The sequence below is a fragment of the Terrapene carolina genome, unplaced genomic scaffold (genome assembly GCF_002925995.2).
Source record: "Terrapene carolina triunguis isolate 2854851 unplaced genomic scaffold, T_m_triunguis-2.0 Scaffold189, whole genome shotgun sequence".
Classification (NCBI taxonomy): domain Eukaryota; kingdom Metazoa; phylum Chordata; order Testudines; family Emydidae; genus Terrapene; species Terrapene triunguis.
In genome coordinates, this window is record NW_020664540.1 from 15539434 (window position 1) to 15561971 (window position 22538).

Below are 22538 nucleotides of genomic sequence, written 5' to 3' on the forward strand. Positions count from 1 at the left end.
AATACGGGGCGGAAGATGAGAGTGGGTAAAGGAAAAATGGCATGTGCATTAGGGAAAGAGGCATGGCACTATTTGGGGAAATGAGTCCATGATATTAACAATGAAAGTCTTGGAGAACAGTCTGGGAGGAGGTGAATCCCAATGAGGAAGGAGTGGTCATCCTTGGTGCCCTAGTTCCTCCAGAGCTGCAATACCAGTAGTCTGGGGAGTCAGTTTCCTTAAACCCTACAGAGTCAGCTACCATTCATGCTACAGCTACATAGGATTTTATAACTAATTAGAACCATAATCAACCTAAGTGGTAACAAGTTATACAGCTTGGCTTGTATCCATATAGCAGATTTTCTGCCCTCACAGTGTTTGCATTCACACCTAGCACTCTGCCTAATTGTGTTTGTAGGAATGATTTCTGGGACTCTGTTCCATGGTGACTCAGAGTCTCTGCACCACGTTCTATGGATATTTTAAAAAATCTCCACAGTGCAAAAATGTGGGATATTTGCCTGAATGCAGTGTAGTTGTAGAGATTTGAAAAAGAGCTCTTGTGTGGCTCAAAAGCTTCTCTCTCACCAGCAGAAGTTGGTCCAATACAAGATATTATCTCACCCACCGTGTGTCTTGGATGTCTGCCTGCACAATTATGAGCTGAAGGAGGAGTAGACTTACTTATGGGGTACAGTTAGTATGGTTAAGGGTTCCTGTTCATGCAGCATAATACTTCTATGCATAGCTACTTGCAGGAATCAAACTGTGTCAGACTAGGCAGGTAAGAGGGTTGGCATACTGTTAAGATTCTCCTGTTAACTAACTGACCATATGTTTTGTGGATATTAACTGTGTTTTTAGCTAACCTTGTCTCAAGCCATTTAAAGTCATTTAAAAATAAATTTAAAAAATTGTTGTATAGGCAGATCTGTTAATACATTTTTTTGCTGAAAAGCCCCTTACACATGTTAACAGGGGAGCAGCAAAATAGTTAAATTTTGTAAAGGGACATTTTCTTTAAAAGGTGCTGGGTTAGAAACTGCATTTAAAAATTAGCATTGTCATGTTTAAAAAAAAAAATCAAGTTGACAATGTCTTTAACTCATTTATATACTTAACTCTCCAAATCTCCTTTTTAGTTGGCTATTAGGAGTGACCATTTTCCAGCTAAACTGGGCAACTGGTGCGTTGAGACTTGTTCGATCCTTGTTCAGTGAAAGACAATCACTAATATGGCAGCACCTGACTACTTTATTCCCCGCACCTCCCCAAGTGTAAGTTTAAATCACCTGGAGAGAGATACATTATGGGTTGGGAGGTAGAGTTTCCTGTGCATTAAAGGGCACCATTATCTTTTTTTTTTCCCCCCTTATGAAGAGATGGGAAAACACACTCTAAAAGAGAGAGAGCGCGAATGAATCTGCTTTAGAGCTCTGTTTCCTGGGTTTTAACATTTTGGTATCAGGCAGCTCAAGAGCTTCTTTTATTGGCAGTGATGTATTTATTTTTGACTTGTAAACAGTGCATGGAAATACTGACTAGTGTTGGCAAGAACTTACGCTGCTTGATCTAGTAAATATGTAACTTGAATATTTTAATCACTCTGCTTGCTCCCAAATTTATAAAGTCTGTTCTTGAAGTTAATCAATAAGCATTAAAGTAGCACTGCAAAATTTTAGTCATCCACTTATTTAGGGTGAGTAACTTCTTTGTGAAATAAGTAAAATACCATTCGTTTCTAAATTGTAATCAGTCACTATCGGAAAAGGTGCGTGAGTAGATTTCTGTGCCTGATCTGGTAAACTTTGATGACAATCTTGCAAGGCTGTAAAATTTAACAAAGGTGTTTTATTTAAACATCCTTCCATAAATCTGGCAGGGGTGTGAACTTTTTGCCATTGTACTAACCTGTTTGTGGTAGGCATTTTTTTCCCTTTGAAACCGGAAAATTACCGTATATCTCCAGTAGCTCAGGTGAACAGGGGGACGCAGTTTTCTGAAAAAGCAAATGTTTGTTTGAATTCAAATAGAGAAGTGGGATATTTCAATCTAGCCCCCAAGAAAATAAATCCATATTTTTGGCATTATTTCTTTATAAAACATGTGTGTTTGATATTGGATCTTTAGATAGCATTTTTTAATTTGTTATAAACAATAAACTCTTAGAATCATAGAATATTAGGGTTGGAAGGGACCTCAGGAGGTCATCTAGTCCAACCCCCTGCTCAAAGCAGGACCAATCCCCAGACAGATTTTTACCCCAGTTCCCTAAATGGCCCCCTCAAGGATTGAACTCACAATCCTGGGTTTAGCAGGCCAATGCTCAAACCACTGAGCTATCCCTCCCCCTGTTGTTTTGTTTATTTTTCTTTCTCACTACAGTGCTACTTTTTTTTGTCAGTGATATGTTAGTTTTAGAAAGGGAGCCTTGTATCAAGTGGTTATGGACCGTATCTTGCTAGACCTTGTTGTGATGTGAAATATATCTAGGCAGTGCAAACAAAATACAGGCTCATTTTATTAATCCAGGCTAAAAAGAAAATTATTTTCAATTCTCCTTTTACTCTTAGTAGTTGTTTCTTAAATTTTGTTGTTGTTTTTAGAGGCAATTGTTGCTTCTTGCTTCTGTATTTAGGATTTAATTGGACACAATCCCAAAAGAGAAACCCAATTTGTCCCTAAACTTGATACCATCAGTTTCATCCTTGGAATAGGTGCACCCTGATTTTCTCTGAGGTGACTTCTTTCCCAAGCATTTAGCAGCAGAAATGTTAGTGTCATTAAGAAGGAATTTTGAAGCTTTGCTTCATCTAGGCAGCTGCCCATTTCCTTGATTTACTTCTCCAGAGTAATCTTTGCGTGGTGGTGTGACCTATCAGGAAAAGTTAGGGATAAAATGTCTAAATCCATCTCTAAGCTCTATAGCAATCCTTTCCTAGCTAGTGCTTCCATGGATGCAGTGAAAATCGTAACCAGAACCCTGGCAATCCATGGGGCAGCCTGTAGGTAACTAGAGACTACTCCCTTGGAAAGGAAATACCTATGTGAAGCGGGTGCTGGACTCACTTAAATTTGCAAGTGATAAACTTTTGAGGAGGCATTAGAAGGGGAAAGAAAGCTGTTCAAGAACACCCTATGAAAAAGAAAAGCTTGGCCTTACAGACCAAGAAAGAACTTCAGGCCAGGCTCACGGTATATCTGTTTTTTCATCCCTTCTCTTGGAAACAGTAAACTTCTGAGAAGGGAGTCATCCTGCACCAAGGATAGGCAGTAGAATAGCCATGCATACTAATCTCAACCTCCCCTCTGTGTGACTCAAGGGACCCTGCCTAGAAGGAAGGGACAAGACCCCCTGCTTCTCTGATAACATCTGCTCAGAATTCTTATTCCAGGATGTAGCCAAGTGACTCACTACCTGATGCGCCACCTGTGATGTTGTGGGGTTTTTTCTCTAGTCTAGCTGCCCAGGTCTGCTGGTGGATCTCTTTTGCCTTGTGACTCCCTCTCCTCCTTACTTTAGCCCTGTTCTTGGCATCCTTTTGGGGGTCAGAGATAAGGTTGCACGGTGTGGGGAAGTGTCACTTCAAGTCATTTCCCAGTTATCCAACAGTGTTATCCATTATCAGATTTGTGTACCCAGTCCTTCTCCTTAATGATGAGACCTTTTTGTCTTATTACTATTTATATAGGTTTTGATATCACACTCATCACTGTAGTATCTGAGCCATAGGTGCCAACTCTGTGGATGCTCCGGGGCTAGAGTGCCCATGGGGAAAAGATGGTGTGTGCAGAGAGCACCCACCGGCATCCCCCCATCAACTCCTCCCCACCGCCTCCAGCGCCTATGACTATGCTAGGCAAAAGGTTGGGGTTAGCTACTCTCAATTTGTGCCTAATCTAGACAAGTGCAGTGACACTCACTCATTTATTCTCTTGCTCATCCATGCACACTTCACACCAATCTCTTCTCCTCTCACAAATACACACTTCACATTTGTTTTTCTCACTAGCTGCTTCACCCCCTCAGCTCTGACATATCTTGAGTCACCCAACCCATTCTCAAATCCACTCACCCCTGGCCTTTTCTCCAAGTAATTAATTCTGTTCCCTGTCAAATTCATCAGTTCTCTTTTCTCACCATCCCAGCTCCTCAGTTCTCTTTCTCCAGTCTATTAATTCTGTCTCTGCCCCCCCCCCCCCCCCCAAACTAATCAGTACTGCTATTTTTAATGGAGGCCATTGCAGCTCTTCCTTCACTCATTCTGATGCTGAACCTGTGGTAGGATAAGGGGATCTTACCTGTACAGTGGCTTTCTCACTGTCCAGGCAGCTTGTATCATCAGTCTGCTTTTGATTCACATTTTTAAAGTCTTCTTTGCAGCTATATTTAGTTTTATCATTAAATGAAAGCTTGATGATGGCTTGAGTTGATGCCATTATATGTACTACATAGGAAAGCTTCCTACTCCCCCCATGTGCATGGGAATTTGCAAGACTGTAAAATATGTAGTATTTTTAATCTGTTTTTGCTACCATATGCTCCTCCCTACGTCCTTCAATACAGCTTCTGATGGAATAAAATAATTCTGTTGTGCAGGTTCAGCAACAGGTTCATCCCAGTTTTTCAGCAAAAGAAGATTCCCTCTATTATATTGAAGAGTTGATACTTCAGCTGCTAAACAAACTCTGCATTGCACAGCCACGGACTGTCCAAGATGTTGAGGTGAGAATGGCAAAGCTGCCTTAACTAATACTGGAAACCAGGTGCTTGCTTACAAAATGACTGTACTCAACTATTGTCAGTAATCGAATGTTAATTCATAACAAGGTAGAATATACATAGGGCATTTTTCTAAAAGATTGGTCCGTGTTCTGCTTTCAGAAATGGAGTTGAATATGAGCTGCAATTAGTTTCTGTTCAGAAGTCTCATAACGATCTTGTAATATTGAAAATATTAAATATTTAAAAATCTATTGTGTTTTTAACAAACACAGAAAAGCATAGCTAGCTGCAAAGGTTTTGTATTGCTTTAGTTAAAATAGACCTTGAACTTTCGAATTAAAGCTTGGAGGGATTTAATCTTTCTTTTTAGTTTAATCCACAAAAGCAAAATGTAAACATTTTAATGTAATGAATTTAAACTGCCAATTTAGGTCCTGATCTTGCAACTGATAGTGAGTGGGCAGGTTGCTGTTAGTGTCTGGAAATATGTTGAACTCCGTGAGGCTCTGTATTCTTGCAGCTGTCTGTCTATGGACTGTCAGTTACAGAATTGGGGCCTTAATGGGCTGCACTTTTTAATAGACACATCCAGAGTTATGTCGTAGTTTTAAATAGCTGCTATCTTTCACATTAGAAAAAATGACTTTCTTAAAGAAAAAAAAAAAAAAAAAAGGCGGGGGGGCGGAGTGTTAAAAACCAGCCTGACTTGCTTTGTAGAATATTAGACAAATTATAGCTATGTGTGTAAGGCACTTTCAGTCCACTACAAGGTGATGGTCTCATCTAATATTCTACAGATTTGTTATGGAAATGAATCATTTGTGAGTACTTATAAAAATGTGTAAAACATGTTTATTTACAAAATTGATTGCCTGGAGGGTTTGAGGTTCTTATTGTGTGTAGTGGTTTTTAAATACATTACTTGACATTGAGTCAATTAATCAATTGACAATATTGGTTTATGATTGTTTTATATTGTTGTTGTACAAAGATTTGTATAAAGCTAAATAAACTTATTTTGTATATGTCTCTTAATAGCCCTTGTTATTTCTAATTACCACCAACGGAGTCTGGATTTAAACTTTATATGTAGAGGTGAAAAGCTCTGTGTTCTACCTCCAGTCCCCAAGCTATCCAGTCCTCTAGAATATAGAGCAATGCTTTGCCAGGTCAGAGACTGTCACCTGCTCGCCAACCCTGTAATTTCTATCTTCTAATACAACAAAAGGAATGCTAAAATAAGTTTGTGTGTGTGTGTATTAATTTCCTATTAGGTGAAATTATACTCCACTTGTATGAGCTAAAAATTTTAGGTATGTATTTTATTAAACAGTTACACCAGTATTGATTTAAGTAAGAAACTTTATGCCTATAAGATTCCCAAGTCCTCACACATTGTTTCTTAGAGAAAAGAGAGATGCTAATCTTTTATAAAACTGCCAATACTTTATCTGAGCAAAGAGATATCTCAGCACATAAGATTTTAGCTGTACACAGGATTTAGTTTTAGTTGTATCTTTTAAAAAATACTGTTTTTTAGGTAGTGAAATAATAATATTGATAAAAGCACTTAGTAATGTAACCTACTTAGACTTGATTATTTCATTAAAAATGAGGAAGTATGTTTAAAGAGTAACTGCAAGTTCCCAAGACCAGTGGTACACCTTGAAGGTCAACAGACTTAAACTCTGCCAGATGAATGTAGGAATGAGTCAAGGTCTATTTGTGGAGATCACTCTGCCACCAGACCCCTGAAGCGTAAATCTGGAGATTGTTTGCTGTACACCTCAGCTGTTCTCAGTTGTCAAGGTAGAACACAAGGAGAGCAGTGATCTAAGAGCCTCTTCATGCAAATATCTACACATGCAAGTAGCTCCCATTGGAGTAAATGGACTATTTGCATGTAAAGTTAAGCATGTGCATAAGTGTAAACAGGAACAAGCGCAAGAAACCCAAACCATAAAGGGCTTAAAGATTAGAAACAACACTTGGAATTGTTTCCAACTATAAACAGGAAGCTAGTGCAGTCTTAAGCCCAAGTGTCACATGCACTCTGTGAGATGAACTGAGAAGTTCGTGAACAGCTATGTTCCACATTACCTCATTTTCTGGGGGACTTTCAGGTGCAGTCCCAAGTGAAGTTGATTGTGGTAATCCACTGTAAAGGTCACAAAGCTGTGGATAACTGCAGCAAGGCTTGCATCCAAGAGGAAAGGTTGCAATCTGTTGACCTGGTATAGGATAACAAAAAGGACTGTTAGCCAGTATTGCCATATGGTCATTTAAAAGAACTTTGAATCTAGGAAGACCTACAGATTATACACCTTCCTATCAAAACGTGGGCAAAAGCCATTTATTGAGGGGACACATCAACTCAGTCATCTCCTGGATGATTCCTGCAGCTAATGAGTAAAATCTCTGTCTTGTCTGAATTGAGCTTCAGCCATCTAGCCCTCATCTAGATGTCAGTCTTGACTAGACACTGGGAAAACTGTACCATTCAGCTCTGGTGACAGTTATAAAGTAGAGTTGTATGGTGGCACCACAGCCCAAACCATGTGTCACATCTGATGTTGAGGGAGATGAGAATAGAACCTAGCAGCACCCCACATGAAGGCCCCTGCAGAAGAAGAGCAATTGCCCATGACTACCTTCTGGGCCCATGGAGAAAGGAACAGAGCTTTTCATCTGGGTTCACCTACTTCTATCACAGACTCTCAGTGACTGTGGGCAAGTTACATCTCCTCTCTGTGGTTTAAGGTAGTGGTGCCCAACTTTATTACACAGGAGGGCCACATAAACCTAAGCCAGAGGTCCCCAAACTGAGGGGAGCAGAGGAACATTTTGGGGGGGCATGGCAGAACCTGGGCCAGCCCCCATAGGGGCAGGGAGGGAGCACTTCTCACCTCTGCTCCGGCCCTGGCGTGCAGCTCCGCACCCAACCCCGGCCCTGCCCCCAGCCTCGGTCCCTGGCTGTGGCTCTGTTCCCAGCCCCACTCCCAGCTCCAGCCCCCTTACCCCACCTGCCCCCTCCCCACCCCCCTGCTCTCGGCCCTGGCTTGGGTGGGGGGGCATGGACAGGGATAAGGGGGTGCATGACCCTGAAAAGTTTGGGGATCGCTGACCTAAGCACAACCTTGTGTAGGCCAAACAGCTTCTACATACTTCCTTGTTTAAACTAAAATGATGTAAACATGGTGACAAAAGGCTAATGAATCAGCCATTAGAATATTGTGTTGAAGCAGGCCGCGGGCCTTATGAAATGCTGTGGTGGGCCGTAGATTGGGCACCTCTTCTTTAGGGTATGTCTACACAACAACTAGACACCTGTGGCTGGCCTGTGCTAGCTGACTTGGGCTCATGGGGCCCATGCTGTGGGGCTGTTTCATTGCCATATAGACTTCTGGGCTTGGACTGGAGGACCCCACAGGGTGGGAAGGTCCCAGAGCCCAGGCTGCAGCCCAGGCCTGAACATCGACGCCACAATGAAACAGCCCTGCAGCCCAAGCCCCGCGAGCCCGAATCGACTGGCATGGGCCAGCCAGGGGTTTTACTTTGCTTTGTAGACAGACCCTTAATTCCCCATCTGTAAAATGGGAACAATATCTTTTTGTCTTTTCCATTTAGACCGAGAGCTCTTTAGTATCCTCTCTTACTGTGTTTGTACAGTGCTCAGTATGATTTGGGCCCGTCAGTTTGAACTTCTAAGTGCTATCATAATGCAAATAACAAAGGGCAGGAAGGACTGTTTTGAGGTGAGATTTGAAAGGATGCTTGTTCTGTGGGGAGTAGAAGACTGTTTCAGCCTTAGAGGTGGGGCTGCATGAAAGGAGAAAAACCAAAGATTAAGAGACAGAGAGAGAAATGGAGCAGTTAGAAGCAAGGAAGTGATGGGGTACAAACATGAATAGGGAAATTAGGTGACTGATTGTTTTGTAAGCTTCTGTATGCTGACTGGTACTGCATTTCTTATGTTTGGGCAGGAGCGAGTTCAAAAGACATTTCCTCATCCAATTGACAAGTGGGCTATTGCTGATGCACAGTCTGCTATAGAGAAACGAAAACGAAGAAACCCTCTCCTACTACCTGTGGACAAGATACATCCCCTATTAAAGGTATTTTAGATAAGTCTAAGAGTTAATTTTTACTTTATGCTATGTTTTGCTTGTTTAGCATAGTACCTTTAAATATTTCTTTTTAATTTGTGTGTAAACTATCATAGAAAAGACAAATCCAGATCAGTTTCTGATGTTGATTGGAAGAGTAAAACTAGCCATTTTAGTATACTGTATTTACGTAAATGTAGCACTAAACCAAACTTTTGAATCTCTCTTGTTGTAGACTTCATTTATTAAAGTGCAGTTCTACTCTGAAAAGTTAAGTACATAAAAAAATGGTGTCACCTTACCTCACATATCTGCTCCCTTTATGTATTCAGAGTTCTACCGGTCACCTTTAGTATCTGAATTTACTGCTTTTATTGGCACTGTCGAGCCAAAATAGCTAAGAGAGATACAACTGGATACTATTCCTGGTACATTAACAACAGAAATGTTCACTGAATTCCAATCAATTACATTTGTGCAGACCTGTTGGAGTCAAAAGGTGTCACTGAGGCATAATTGGACACCAGTAGGTTTTCCAAGGCAAAACAGAAGTCCTAATTTGAACTACAAAACATTTATTGGGGGGGAGAGGGGGTTTTGAGAAGGAAAGTAGCCAAATTGACACTCAGATCCCAGGTTGAGTGTATAGAGCTGGCAGGTGAATTTTACTTTCAAGCTAAGCAAATTTGATATGGAAATCATTGAGTCACAAACATTTATCCCCCCAATGCTATTTGTAGTGTCATTTTTCTTAGCAGAACAGCATTTCCAACTTTCAGATCAGTGCAGCTGTAGCAGTAGCTGAATTAAGTTCACTTCATTGCATGTGTAAATGGAAGAGGGTTAGATATCCCTTCCTCAGCCTTCCTCCCCATAGCCTTAGGAAAAGGAAAGTAAGTAGATATTCCTTTACTCATTCATACTTGTTCCATGTCACCAAGGGTCAATAAGTGACAAGGAAGTTCTAAATAAAGAGACCACAGAAACAGCGAGGAAATAAAAGGCGGCTGCTTTTCGAACATTGTAGTTTATTGATGGCTTACATTGAATAATTTACAAGTATACTTTAGAAGGGAGCTATTAAAGATTAGCAAGTTTTGGGAAGCATTTCTGATCTGTACATATAATACGATATTATTTATACAGTGAAATGTAGCTGTAGTTAAGATATTTAGTAATTAGCCTTCTGAATAAGGGCCATATTTTTCTAAGTAAAGAAATAACTGGTACTGCAACATTGACATGCTTAGTCTTCAGTTTAGTAAGTTCGCTTCTTAAGGTCAGGGCAAACAATTTATTTTTTATTTTTTGTAATTTGTGTCAAAGTGCTCATTTGCTTTGAAGGGAACTAGGTTTGTTACACTTTCAGGGACACCTTACTGCTCAATTTCTAGAGTAGGTGTGGCTCTTAAAGTTACATCTCCTTTTCCCTTATTTAGAAATTTGTTAGAAATCTTTGCTTGGAAATATTATTTAAATACAAAATTATGTACCAGCATGTGAAGATGCGCTCTTTAAAAAACATGTGGTGACCTTCTTTTATATCACTGCAAATTACTTTAAAGGGTTTAAAAAAAAATTAAAACTGTTGTGCTATAATATGTACAGTTCTAAGAAAGAATTAACTGTCTAAAGTTCTTATGGTTTGTCTAACACAGCATTTCTCAAATACCGCCACTGTGGCCACATATGGCCACCAGGGGCTTTTCTTGCGGCCACAGCCCCCGGGCAGTGATTGGGGTGGAGGTAAAGCAGTGGTCCCTCCCCCAGGGCCACCAGCAGGGGTTGGACCCTCCCCTCCCCCCGAGACACACATGCTGGAGAAACAGCAGCTAGTGAGTTCCTCACCTTCCTGGGGACAGTAGGGTCGGGCTCCAGCCCTGGCATGGCAGGCAGCAGGCTCTGGCCATGGAGCTCCAACCCCCGGATGTGGGGATCCCCTCCCTCCATCACCCCGGCCTCCGCCAGCCCATCATGCAGTTCCCCCCTATCGACCTCCCCATCCAAGGCTTAATTCGTCCCCGGGCTTGCCAGGACTGAGTAAGTCTACTGCTTTGAAAAGTGATATTTGTATGTTTGCTAATACAGCTCTACCCCAATATAATGCAACCCGATATAACATGAATTTGGATATAATGCGGTAAAGCAGTGCTCCGGAGGGGGTGGGGTGGGGGCTGCGCACTCCGGCGGACCATAGCAAGTTCCATATGACGCGGTTTCACCTATAACGCGGTAAGATTTTTTTGGCTCCCGAGGACAGCGTTATATTGGGGTAGAGGTGTATCACTTTTCACAGCACAGACTTACTAGCTAGCAAATCTTTTTTAAAAAGCAAACGAAACAACAACAAAAAAGACAAGAACTTTCAAAGCACCTTAATTGTGTTTCTATTCTGGTCCAGTAAAGAGTAGAGAGAACTGTACATTATTTTTATTATTGAGTCTTCAGAAAGATTCAATAAATTACAATGATTTAGACATGTATATGTGCATATTTATTTATTTTTCCTAAAGTTAATTAAGAATTTTAGGAAAAATTGTCAGCGTGGCTACCAACAAGAATTGGTAGGCACAGTTTGAGGCCACCAAAAAAATTGTTGTGAGAACCCCTGGTCTAACATATCCTCACATCAAACTTAATAGCAGGAAAAATTCTTGTTTGGCTTTCGCTTCTTAACTAGTAGTGCCACTGGTTAAATTTGAAGAAACCATGAAAGCCTGGAAGTTCAATTTCTTGGACATACTGTTGATTTTTCAAGTGAGATTTTTTTAAAGCACAGGTTTGTCCTGAATTAGTTTTACAATATCCACTGATTTTTCATCTTTAAGTCAAGGTTTATCCTTGTTGTCAGTAGCTACCGGTGTGGTGCTCTGCTCTTTTCGATGATGATAACAGTTGGCTGCGTGCATGTTCCCTCTGTGCTGCCCCAGTTCTGCGCAGATAGCTGACACAGCAGACCCCGAGAGAACCCCCAAAGACCACAGACTTTAGTAAGGTACGAAGGAACCTGAGTCAGGTTTATTGTCAAACGAAGCACAGTAATAGTTTCCCGTAGACTCTACAAGACATACTACGAATTTGTGCCCCCTGGCAATGGACCGGCTCAGTCAGTGGTGGGACTTTCCGCTGCCCCCTAGGCCAGACAAAGATGTGCACTCCGGGACCTAGTTTTATACAGTTACAGGACAGATTACTCATCCCTACTGACGTGTTGAAGTACAGCCCCTTGACTCATTGAGGGCTGTCTCCCTCTTTGACCATGTCGGTTCAAACAAATCTATCCATCATGTTGTCCTTTTGACCCTGTCTTTAATATGCACCTGCCTGTTCCTTGTTATCGCTGTGGAGTGTTCTGATGCTATCTTGGCACAAGTTCCTCTTATTAGCACTTACGTGTGGATGCACCTGCTTCTAGCAGCCCTCTTCTTGCCAACTTCTGTGAGTGGGGCCTGCCTCTGGCTCACAGCCCAGCTTTTGCTTAGCAATGCCTGGAAGTACTTTGGTTTAGGCATCAGACTGGGCCTCTGACAGAAGAGTTTGTCTCAAGGCCTTATCGTATTACAATCCTGAATTAGTTTTACAATATCCACTGATTTTTCATCTTTAAGTCAATCTTTAAAAATGCAAAAGTTTCTCCCTATTAAGGTATTATGTGGGTCTGTTTCTCTCCATGCTTCATATTTCCTTGGGATTGGGGGGGTTGCCCGTGGCGGCTTGGAGCTCCAGGGGCCACCAGAGGCGCCACGGGTACCCTGTAGCTCCCTGCCCCTGCGAGCAGTGGGGGACCCTACAGCTTCCGCCCACCACAGGCTGAAGTCACGGAGGTCGCTGGAAGTCATGGATTCTGTGACTTCAGCGACCACCGTGACTAAATCATAGCCTTAGTCGTTACACCTGTAAAATCAGCTAGTGGGCAAATGTATAGGACCGTAGTAGCTGGTTTTAAATGATGCATCTCAAAATATATGATGGCATGATACAAGATTAATGATATTACTAAAATGCACAAGCCTATCTGTATTTAGTCATGATGGTCCTATCACAAATATGTATCAGGCAAAAGGTGTGGGGTGAAGTAAACCCTCAGCAGAATATGAAAAATATCATCCCGTTTGAAATGTTTTCAAAAGTGGAACAATGTCTTCCCTGTTTTTCTCTTCTACTCCACTTTCTTTTCTCCCAAAGCTTAATTAACCCCTTTATATTAATTTGAGTGTAAGTATGTGATTTCTTCAGTTGCACACATGTTTTGTCTGAACATGTCACTTAATTCCTATTTAAGGTTATATAAAACGACCACACTGGGTCAGACCAATGGTCCGTCTAGCCCAGTAGCCTGTCTTTCGACAGTGGCCAAATGTTCCAGGATAATGGATGTGCTAACGCGAGGGGGCAAGAGCCTGCAAGAGATTAAGAGCATACCATTTTTAATTCTGTGAAAGGTGCGCACACATTTTGCATTAAAAATGTAAAAGGAAGAATCCTTTTTTTCCCTCCATTTTCCATATGTAGGCTCTCATCCCTCAAGGATGTAGGCGTACTTAATTTTAAGCACATGAGTGGTCCCACTCAAGTCATTTAATTTTAACGGGATTTGAAAAGCCACGTTTCTGTAGCAGGCAAAGTGTGACAGTGGCGTGTTTCTAAGATCTTCCTTGGTGAATATTGTTGGCCACAGACTCCCGTTTTCTGTTCTGTGTTCTGGCTATTGCAGCTGCGTGTTAGCTGGTAACTCAAAGCAAAGATCCTTTTGGTAAAAATGCTAATATCTTAGTTTTCAATTATATAGTGCTCAATGTCAGAATAACTTTCAGGCATGAGTATGATTTTACTGTGTTTTGTTTTTAATTTGCAGGAGGTTCTAGGCTATAAAGTAGATTATCATGTCTCTCTTTATATTGTGGCTGTTTTGGAATATATCTCAGCTGACATTTTGAAACTGGCTGGAAATTATGTTTTCAATATACGACACTTTGAAATCTCCCAGCAAGACATTAAAGTGTCTATGTGTGCTGATAAGGTAAGAAATAATTGATTTGCTGTACTGATGTTTAAATGGCTTAACACTTCATTTAAAAACATTGTCCTTTAGTTCCCAACTGCATCATCCTGTTATGATTATGATTATTATTATAACTCCTCTTTGTAATGGTAGATTCTCCACTCTATGGCCAGGTCTACACTACCGCGGTAGTTCGACGGCTGGCAGTCGAACTTCCGGGTTCGATTTATCGCGTCTGGTCTGTGCTCGTCGTCGACTGCGGTACTCCACCTCAGCGAGAGGAGTACCGCGGAGTCGACGGGGGAGCCTGCCTGCCGTGTGTGGACCGCGTCTGAACCGCGGTAAGTTCGAACTAAGGTATGTCGACTTCAGCTACGTTATTCACGTAGCTGAAGTTGCGTACCTTAGATCGAATTGGGGTGTTAGTGTAGACCAGGCCTATGTGGTTTAGGAAAAAATAGTCTTTCTAGTTTCATCTTTATTAAATTGTTCAGAAACCTTTTTTGTTGAATTTCAGTTATCTTCATCATCAGGCAAAAGCTTTTGCAAGATGCCTTCTGTTCTTCCATCTTTCTCAAATCCTCACTTGTTTTCCTGCTGCACTAAATTATAAAAAAACCACAGCATTGGCAATTGATCCTGCCAAAGTTTCAACATTGCTACCTCGTGATTTTTATTACAGAAAGTGTTGTGTTATATACAGTTCACTAGTTTTGGAACAAATTGAGACCATTGAGTTTGAATGAAGGATAGAAATCAGACTTGTATAAAAACTTGACTTTCACTCTTTGCTAGGTTTTGATGGATATGTTTGATCAGGATGTTATTGGTTTGGTTTCGCTGTGTGAAGATGAGCCCTCTTCTTCAGGTGAACTCAATTACTATGAGCTAGTGAGAACTGAAATTGCAGAAGAAAGACAATATCTACGGGAGTTGAATCTGATAATAAAAGTGTTTCGGGAAGCTTTCCTGTCTAACAGAAAGTTGTTCACACCTTACGTAAGTCCCTTTTTAATAGATTACTGTTTTAATGCTTAAATACTTGCATATCCATTTTCAACCGCAACTTCGCAAATTTACATTGGCTGTAGCAGAGTAGGTGAAATTTGGCTTGAAGTATCCTAGTGTATAATGGAAGTGGTGACTGGTGCCTGAAATAAGAGGGAGGGACTGCAGGTAGCAGTCTTAGATGAATATTCTCAGACCAAGGTTTAAAAAGCAAGGTTCCCTGTTAGATGCAAACAATAGTTATAGTGCCAGATGGTCATGTGGGTAGAAAATCTGATCCTTATGCAATTATGCACCTGCACTTTACCAGGCAAGCAGCATAGCAGCAGGTGGAGGAGCTGGGGTTCCTAGGAAAGAGAGTACTAGGAAGAGGGGCTGCAGATGTCTCTCAAAAAGAGGAAGATGTGAAACCTTGGTAATTTACCTTAATTGACAGGGAAAGGGGGGAATTGATAAGGGGGTGTAGAGAGATTTGGGGGCTAAGGTGCGGGCAGGGAGAGATGGGATGAGTTCCTGAGCGTTGGCTGGAGGTAACTGGAGAAGCAACTGATGTCATTCAGAGGTTGGAGTCAAGAGAAGGGTGCTTTCCAGATGGTGGGTTGGGGAAGTCTGCCCAGATGGGTGCGTGTCTGAGATACGGGACAGTAAAAGCAGGACTTGAAAAAGGAAGCTGCCACTTCCCTCTCCAAGCCCAGCTGGTATTCTGAAACAGTGACTGCATAGCTTTGATCATAAAGTTTTGTCATTGAGACCTGAGCTGGGGGCTGTTTTTAAATTTTCACTTCAGTTTACCTTCAGAGCCAGAAAAGAGCAAGGAGGGTGATGGAGGGGAAATAATGACAGCTTTAAACTGCCCCTCCCCTCCTGATTGTGGCCTGCTAGTGTACAGGCTAAAAAAGTTGGACCCCATTGTCCTACCCAATGAATAACCCGTAGCCTCTCTCACAAGAAACACTGCTCTCGAACGCTGGATTGGATACTGCACCATGCTCTTGGACATTTAAAAGTAAAAATCGTGCAATGTTGGATCAAAGTGAATATGCCCAAGCATGATCGCTCAGCCTGAATTGATGCCTAGAACTTGACTTCCTTTCCCCTCTCTTTCTATTGTCTTCTACCTATTTAGGGTATGTCTACACTGCACGTTCCTTGTGGTGGCATGTAGAGCAGAGGCACTGCATAGACATGTAGACAGTGAGGCACTGCGTAGGCGAGTAATGACCAACCTGAATCCTGTGGGGATACCCTACATGGCGCTCTCTACGCCAAGCGGCGCCGCCTCCGTCTGCACTGCTACTTTTAGCAATGCAGTGTCATGCTGCCGCCACGCTGCTGGAGCTTTTCCCTGCTGCAGGGAAAGGCTCTGGCATGATGGAGGTAGCACAAAAAAGCTCCAGCAGTGGGGAGAAGCTCCAGCAGCGTGGATGCAGCCTGTTTTCACTGCAACGTGTAAGCAACGTGTGCCCCACACACTGCTGCCAGTGTAGACAAGGCTTAGATAGCTCACACTTTATTTGAAACACTTGGATGTCTGCAAAAGAGTAAAGGAAATGGTAACAAATATTACTAAAGCATAACTTTTGTTTTCTCAGGATATCGATACGATCTTTAGCAACATTTCAGATATTCATGAATTGACTGTGAAGCTTTTGGGGTTGATTGAGGATACTGTTGAAATGACAGACGAAAGTAGTCCTCATCCTTTGGCTGGCAGCTGCTTTGAAGATCTGGCAGAGGTGAGTTTCTAAAATCACTTCATAGGAATATTTTGTATCTTCATATTAAGCTAGTGTCCATGAGGTTCTGAACAGAGAATGATGATAGGGCAGTCATACAGAGCAATCTAGATTGCTTGGTAAGATGGGCCCACTCAAACCTGCCTTTTAATACAGACAGATACAAGGTCATGCATCCAGAAACAAAGAATGCAGGCCATGCGTGCATAATGGTAGGCTGTGTCTTGGAAAGCAGTGACTCTGAAAATGATTTAAGGGTCATAGTGGACAAGCAGCTCACCATGAGCTCCAAGTGTGATGATGTGACAAAAAGGGCTAATGCAATCCTTGGATGTATAAACAAGAGAGTAGGAGTAAGGAGGTGATTTTATCTCTGTATACGGCATTGGGAAGACAGATGCTAGAATACTGCATCCAGTTCTGGTGTCAAAATTTTAAACAGGAGATTGGAAATTTGGAGAGAGTGCAGAACGGAGCCACAAAAATTATTTGAAAGTTCCTTACAGTGAGAGACTTAGGGCTTGTCTACACGGGGACATTCAGGAAAATTAATCTGAATTACAGTGTGATTTTTAAAGTGGATTAGCAAAACTGCATTAAACCTGTGTGGACACTCTTGGGGCTTGTCTTCACTACCAGGCAGATCGATACTGCTGCAATCGATGCAGCGGGTGTCAATTTAGCAGGTCTAGTGAAAACCCACTAAATTGACAAGAGAGTGCTTTCCGTCGACTCTGGTACTCCAGCTCCCTGAGAAGAAGAGTAAGGTAAATTAACCGGATTGTGTCTCCCATCGATGCAGCGCAGTGAAGACACCAGGATAAGTTGACCTAAGCTACGTTGACTCCAGCTATGTTATTCACGTTGCTGGAGTAGCATAACTTAGGTCGATTTACTCCGGTAGTGAAGAAAAGCCCTTATTCAGAATTCAAGTGACAATAATTTGGTTTAGCTTAATTCACTTTCAAAATTAAACTAAGGGCTGGTCTACACTAGAAATTTCGTCCTTGAGTGATGGTCCCTATTGTATTTCATGGAGGGTGATGCGCATGCGCTCGGAGCTGGAACTTTTCAAAGTAGTAGTGTACTCCGGTCCGTGCATGCGCCCTTGCATTGTCTCGTGGTTTCACCTGAGGCGATAAAGGGCAGGGCAGACTGACTGCATCTTTAGTTCCTTCTCACCGCCTCATGGTCCGGGTCACAGTTTCTGCTGTCTTCTCATCTTTGGTGACATATTTTCCAAACTTTTCTCCATAAAAACCTGTTTTTTATTCTTTATTTAGTTGGGATTTTGTTGTTTTTTTTGTAGTAGTTTTCTTATTTCTGAAAGTTTCATAGGATTAAAGACTGGGGAAGCCACTCTGTTTGGCAGGAAACCACCAGTCTGCTTCTGTCGTCGTCTCCCCCCCCCCCCCCCCCCCCCCCCCCCCCCCGCACCCATATCTGGGTACTGGGGTTAGTTAGGATTTTGCTTGGTTTTCAGTAGTAATTTTCTTGTTTCTGAAAGTTCTGTAAGTCACAGGACTCAGGACACCGCCTCGGCGGTTCCCAACCAAACAATACCGCCTCCTCCCTCAGATTTCCTCCAGCACCCGTGTCTGGGTACTGGAGTATGATGAAGAGCCTGGGATTCAAAGTCTGGGCTTCCTGCCTTCATTTGTTCTCCCTCACCTAGGAGCACCAGCGTTGTCTTTACTGCTTGGGTGAAGCTCAGACTGCATCCAGGTGCAGCATCTCTCTCTCCTTCCTGTAGTAGGAAGAGATACTAAAACATAAGCCCTTTTATTAAAGGCCTGGTATAAGGCAGGACCTACTCATAAAATTTGGCAAGATCAGGGCTAATATTGCAAAAATACACATTCCTAAGAAGTGCTAGTCACAAAGTGCTCATGCAAACACATCCTGATATCAAATGGTGCCAAGACATCCCAATAACAAGGATGGTACAAAAACATTCCCCAAGAATAACAGGAACACACTGACCCCTCCTAAAAGAAGGTCAGGATAACAGTACGTAATAAAAATGTTTTAATCAAACCAACATATACAAAATGGGTAATAACTAGCGACGTCGGGGGCAGTAACTATGTCAAAGGGGCAGTACTAACTTGTTTGTATTGGGATATAAAGATGTATCTCAAAGGGAGTATCTTTGGCCAGCCTAGGGAGCAGTGAAAAGTCCCGCCACTGACTAAGCTGCATCCATTGTCACGGGCATACATGTCTTAGTATCCTCGTAGAGTCTGACAGGTGCTATTACCGTGCTTTGTCGACAATAAACCTGGCCCGGCGCCTTCGCTAAAAACCAAGTCTGTGAATTTATTGGGCAATTTAATTGAGGTTTGCTATTTGCGCAGAGCTGGGACAGCACACTACGCAGCTAGCATCTGACCACATTTCCCTGCCCGTACATAGGAAGTCAGAGCCCTTTGACTTGAGTGCCTTATGGAAGTCACCACGGGGCCACAATTGGATCCTGGCTGGGGAACCCCCCTGTAGCCTGAATAACCCAAGAGTGCACCTCCTGCTGCAAAGGCCCAGCCCAGCTTCGTTGGTACCAGTGCTACAGACCCCACGTCGGGGCCTAGCCATGAGTCACAGAAGCATGCACTTAGCATGGCAGTAAGTCTTCCTCCAGGTCTAAGAGGGATGCCGTGCTGTCCACTAGTTCCAGCCAAGCAGGGGCACCATGCTCTTAAGACCCACAACAGTGACAAAAAGCCACATTGCTCACCAGACCTGCTGATCCTCGTTATGGACCTGCACGGCCCGGCATCGGCCCACTGGCATCTAGGGAATCGCTGGTCCTGAAACTAGTAACCTTACCGCCCTGTCCCATCCATAGATTGGGTGCCATTGATTCCGGGGAGACTCTCAGCTGCTCCTGGGCCTCATGAAACTCTTTGCCCTGGAAAAAATGCAGTCTCCACGTGTCCTGGTACCCTCACCTACCAAGAGGGCACTATCCCCCATATCGGATCTGCCACCTTCTGGCCATGTTCATACAACATTGCTGGCTTCATCAGTGCTGCCGCAGGACTTCGGTTCCTCCTCAGAATCTGAGAGCCCAGACATCATGTATTGCCCAACACTTCTGTTCTGAGGACATGACTATCAGGATATGGAGGGATTTAAGTCATCCTCCCCAGATGAGACTGTGTTGTCGATCCCTTCCCCCAACTACCACCGTCAATTTCAAGAGCTGCTATGTAGGATAGCTCATGGCCTTGAGATACTATTGGAAGAGGTGCAGGACAAGCAGTGCCACCTACTAGACATTTTGCACGCATCAGTACTGGGCAGGGTCAACAAAGACATTCTCCAACCGGCATGCACTGTGTGGCATACCCCAGCCACGTGTGCCCCCACTCCGAAAGAGGCAGAAAAGAGGTACTATGTTCCCCACACACACACACACACAAAAAAGGGGGTCAGAGTTCCTATTGAGTGGACTAAACAATAGCACCCATGCTCCACCCCAATTGACAAGGAGGGCAAGAGATTGGATCTTATGGGCTGAAAGGTGGTGTTCTCAGCTGGCCTCTAGTTCCAGATCTCAAACTACCTGGCACTGATGGCCAAGTACGACTTCCTACACTATGGACAGATGGTGAAATTCATGGATAAGCTGCCTTCATAGGATTGTTCTGAATTCCAAGCAAATCTAGAGGAAGGAAAGTTGGTTGCTAAGTCCATACTTCAGGCTGCGGTTAATTCAGCAGACACATCCTCGCACATTTTGGCAACTGGAATCGTCATGAGGAGGGAATCCTGGTTACACTCCTCAGGTTTCCCTAGAGAAATACAGAACACAATTGAAGATCTGCCCTTTGATGAATCACAACTCTTCAATCAAAAGATGGATGATTCCTTGTAGTCGCTAAAAGCTTCTAAAGCCAACTTGAAATCCTTAGGTATATACACGTCATTTCCAGAGTGAAAGTTTTATTGCCTGCTGCCTGCACAACGTTACAGAACTTCCCAGTTCTACCACCAACAGGCCACAAACCTCCCCAGAAAGGTCCTAGGGCCCACAGTCCATCCACCTGTTCCGACAGTGCAATCCTCCACACATCACACTCATTTTGTGCTTAAGTGATATTTCTGAGCTCAACTAGAGAGCCATCAACCACCCTTTTCGGGGGCCGTCTCAAACTCTTTCTGCCGGTGTGGAGCATGATTACAACGGGCAAGTGGGTCCTGGACGTCATTCAATGTGGCTATGCCATGAAGTTTATGGCACTATCTCCTCCATATCCCCCACCCTGATTCCGTTCCATGGATCACTCTAACTACAGTATTCTTACCCTAGAGCGGATTCCATCCTCTCCAGTTTTGGTTCCCTCTTCTTCTCCGCATATCGAAGCATCCTCCACTCTTACTACCAATGTTTCCGAGTCTACTCACACAACGCAATGGCAGGCTCAGACACCCCAACCCAAGGGTGCTCCACCTGACAGCTTGGTTTTTGGATGGACACCTCCGCTAGCGCAGGAATGCTTGCCGGTGGTCCAATACATCCTCTCCGATAGCAGAAAGTATTCGACAAGGCAATCATACCAGGCCAAGTGGCTCATTTCACTGCCTGGGCCCAACACAGAGGGCTTGCCTCCGAGGCTGTGGGCATTCCCATGCTATTAGACTACCTTCTCTCTCTGAAGGCCTTGGGACTTGCTCTCAGCTCCATCAAAGTGCACATAGCGGCCATTAGTCCTTCCACCCTCCTGTGGAGGGGCATTCCCTCTTCACCCACCCCTTGACTGCCAGATTCTGGAAAGGCCTTGTATGCAAATACCCTCCCATCCAGACTGTTGCTCTTCAGTGGGACCTCAACCTGGTCCTCACAGTACTAAGGGCCCCCTTGCACCCCCATCCTTTCAGTCTCTGGCCTCCTCTCTTTTCTCTCTAAGAAAGTAGCTTTCCTGGTTGCTATTACTTCTGCAAGGAGGGTTGGTGAACTGGGGGCAATGATGGCAAACCCCCCCTTTCACCGCATTTCATAAGCACAAGGTTTCCCTGTGCCTGCATCCCAATTAATCCATACACCTTCCCGTCGTCTTTCCCAAACCGCACACCTCAAATGAGGAACGGTGGCTTCACTTCCTCGATGTACATAGAGCCCTGGCCTTTAATCTACAAAGCCTTTCCGGAAGTCTTCAAGATGTGTGGTCCCTATCTGTATTCCAAACCCATCCTCCTTCCCCTCTGCTGTGGATTTGATAGGTCTGCGGTGGAGAAGGAACTAAAGAGACAGTCAGTCCCGCCCTGCCCTTTATCGCTTGGGCGAAACTACAAGGCAATGCAAGGGCGCATGTGTGGACCGGCCGATACAACTACTTTGGAAAGTATCCTCAGACCCAGAGGAAGTGACAGCTACCAAAGTGGAACTGAAAGAATCAGCATTCGCTACCACACTCCAAGAGCAGTTAGTGAAAGAGGCAACTAAGGGGACGCTGTCAAAACTGGCGCCATTAGTTTTGATGCCCTCAACACCAGTGACCTCAGTGCTGACACCTTCAACATCAGAGCCTGTGCCCCAGGAGCAGAAGGACAACACTGAAACAATCCTGCATAGACCATGAGCTCCAAGCAACACATGGGATCATCCCACAAGGAGACTGTGAAACTTAATTCCAAGAAAAGAGTCCCTAAGTCTGCCAAGGTGGGAATGGCACACAGTGAAGAACCTTGGCACCAACCCAGAACCCATATTGATACCCTCAACCAAACTGAGATGCCCTGCTGGGTGGCCAACCCTCACACCTTATTCATGAAATATAATTTCCTTACCTGAAAGAGGGTCTCTCCCTTCTTGTCAAAGATCCACCCAGCTCACAGGAAGTACTTGAGATTCACAGTGAGGCCAAATCACTGCCAGCAAAAGATACTATTATTCAAACACTCCACAGCACTGAGAGTCTTTACAACCTGGCTAACAGAGGTTGCAGCATACCCGAGGAGGCAGGGCATCCATGTGT

General features: G+C 43.4%; 1 protein-coding gene across 1 annotated transcript in view; it reads left to right on the forward strand.

The window, feature by feature from the left end:
* Nucleotides 1-4573: 4573 nt before the first annotated feature.
* Nucleotides 4574-22538, forward strand: part of SOS2 (SOS Ras/Rho guanine nucleotide exchange factor 2) — a gene marked incomplete at its 5' end in the record, with an annotated part of 78195 nt that continues 60230 nt past the window's right edge. The window contains 5 exons of the mRNA XM_026654218.1: nt 4574-4708; nt 8692-8823; nt 13670-13834; nt 14612-14815; nt 16417-16560. Of these exons, the coding sequence (XP_026510003.1) occupies nt 4574-4708; nt 8692-8823; nt 13670-13834; nt 14612-14815; nt 16417-16560 (780 nt within the window). The remainder of the gene's footprint in view (nt 4709-8691; nt 8824-13669; nt 13835-14611; nt 14816-16416; nt 16561-22538) is intronic.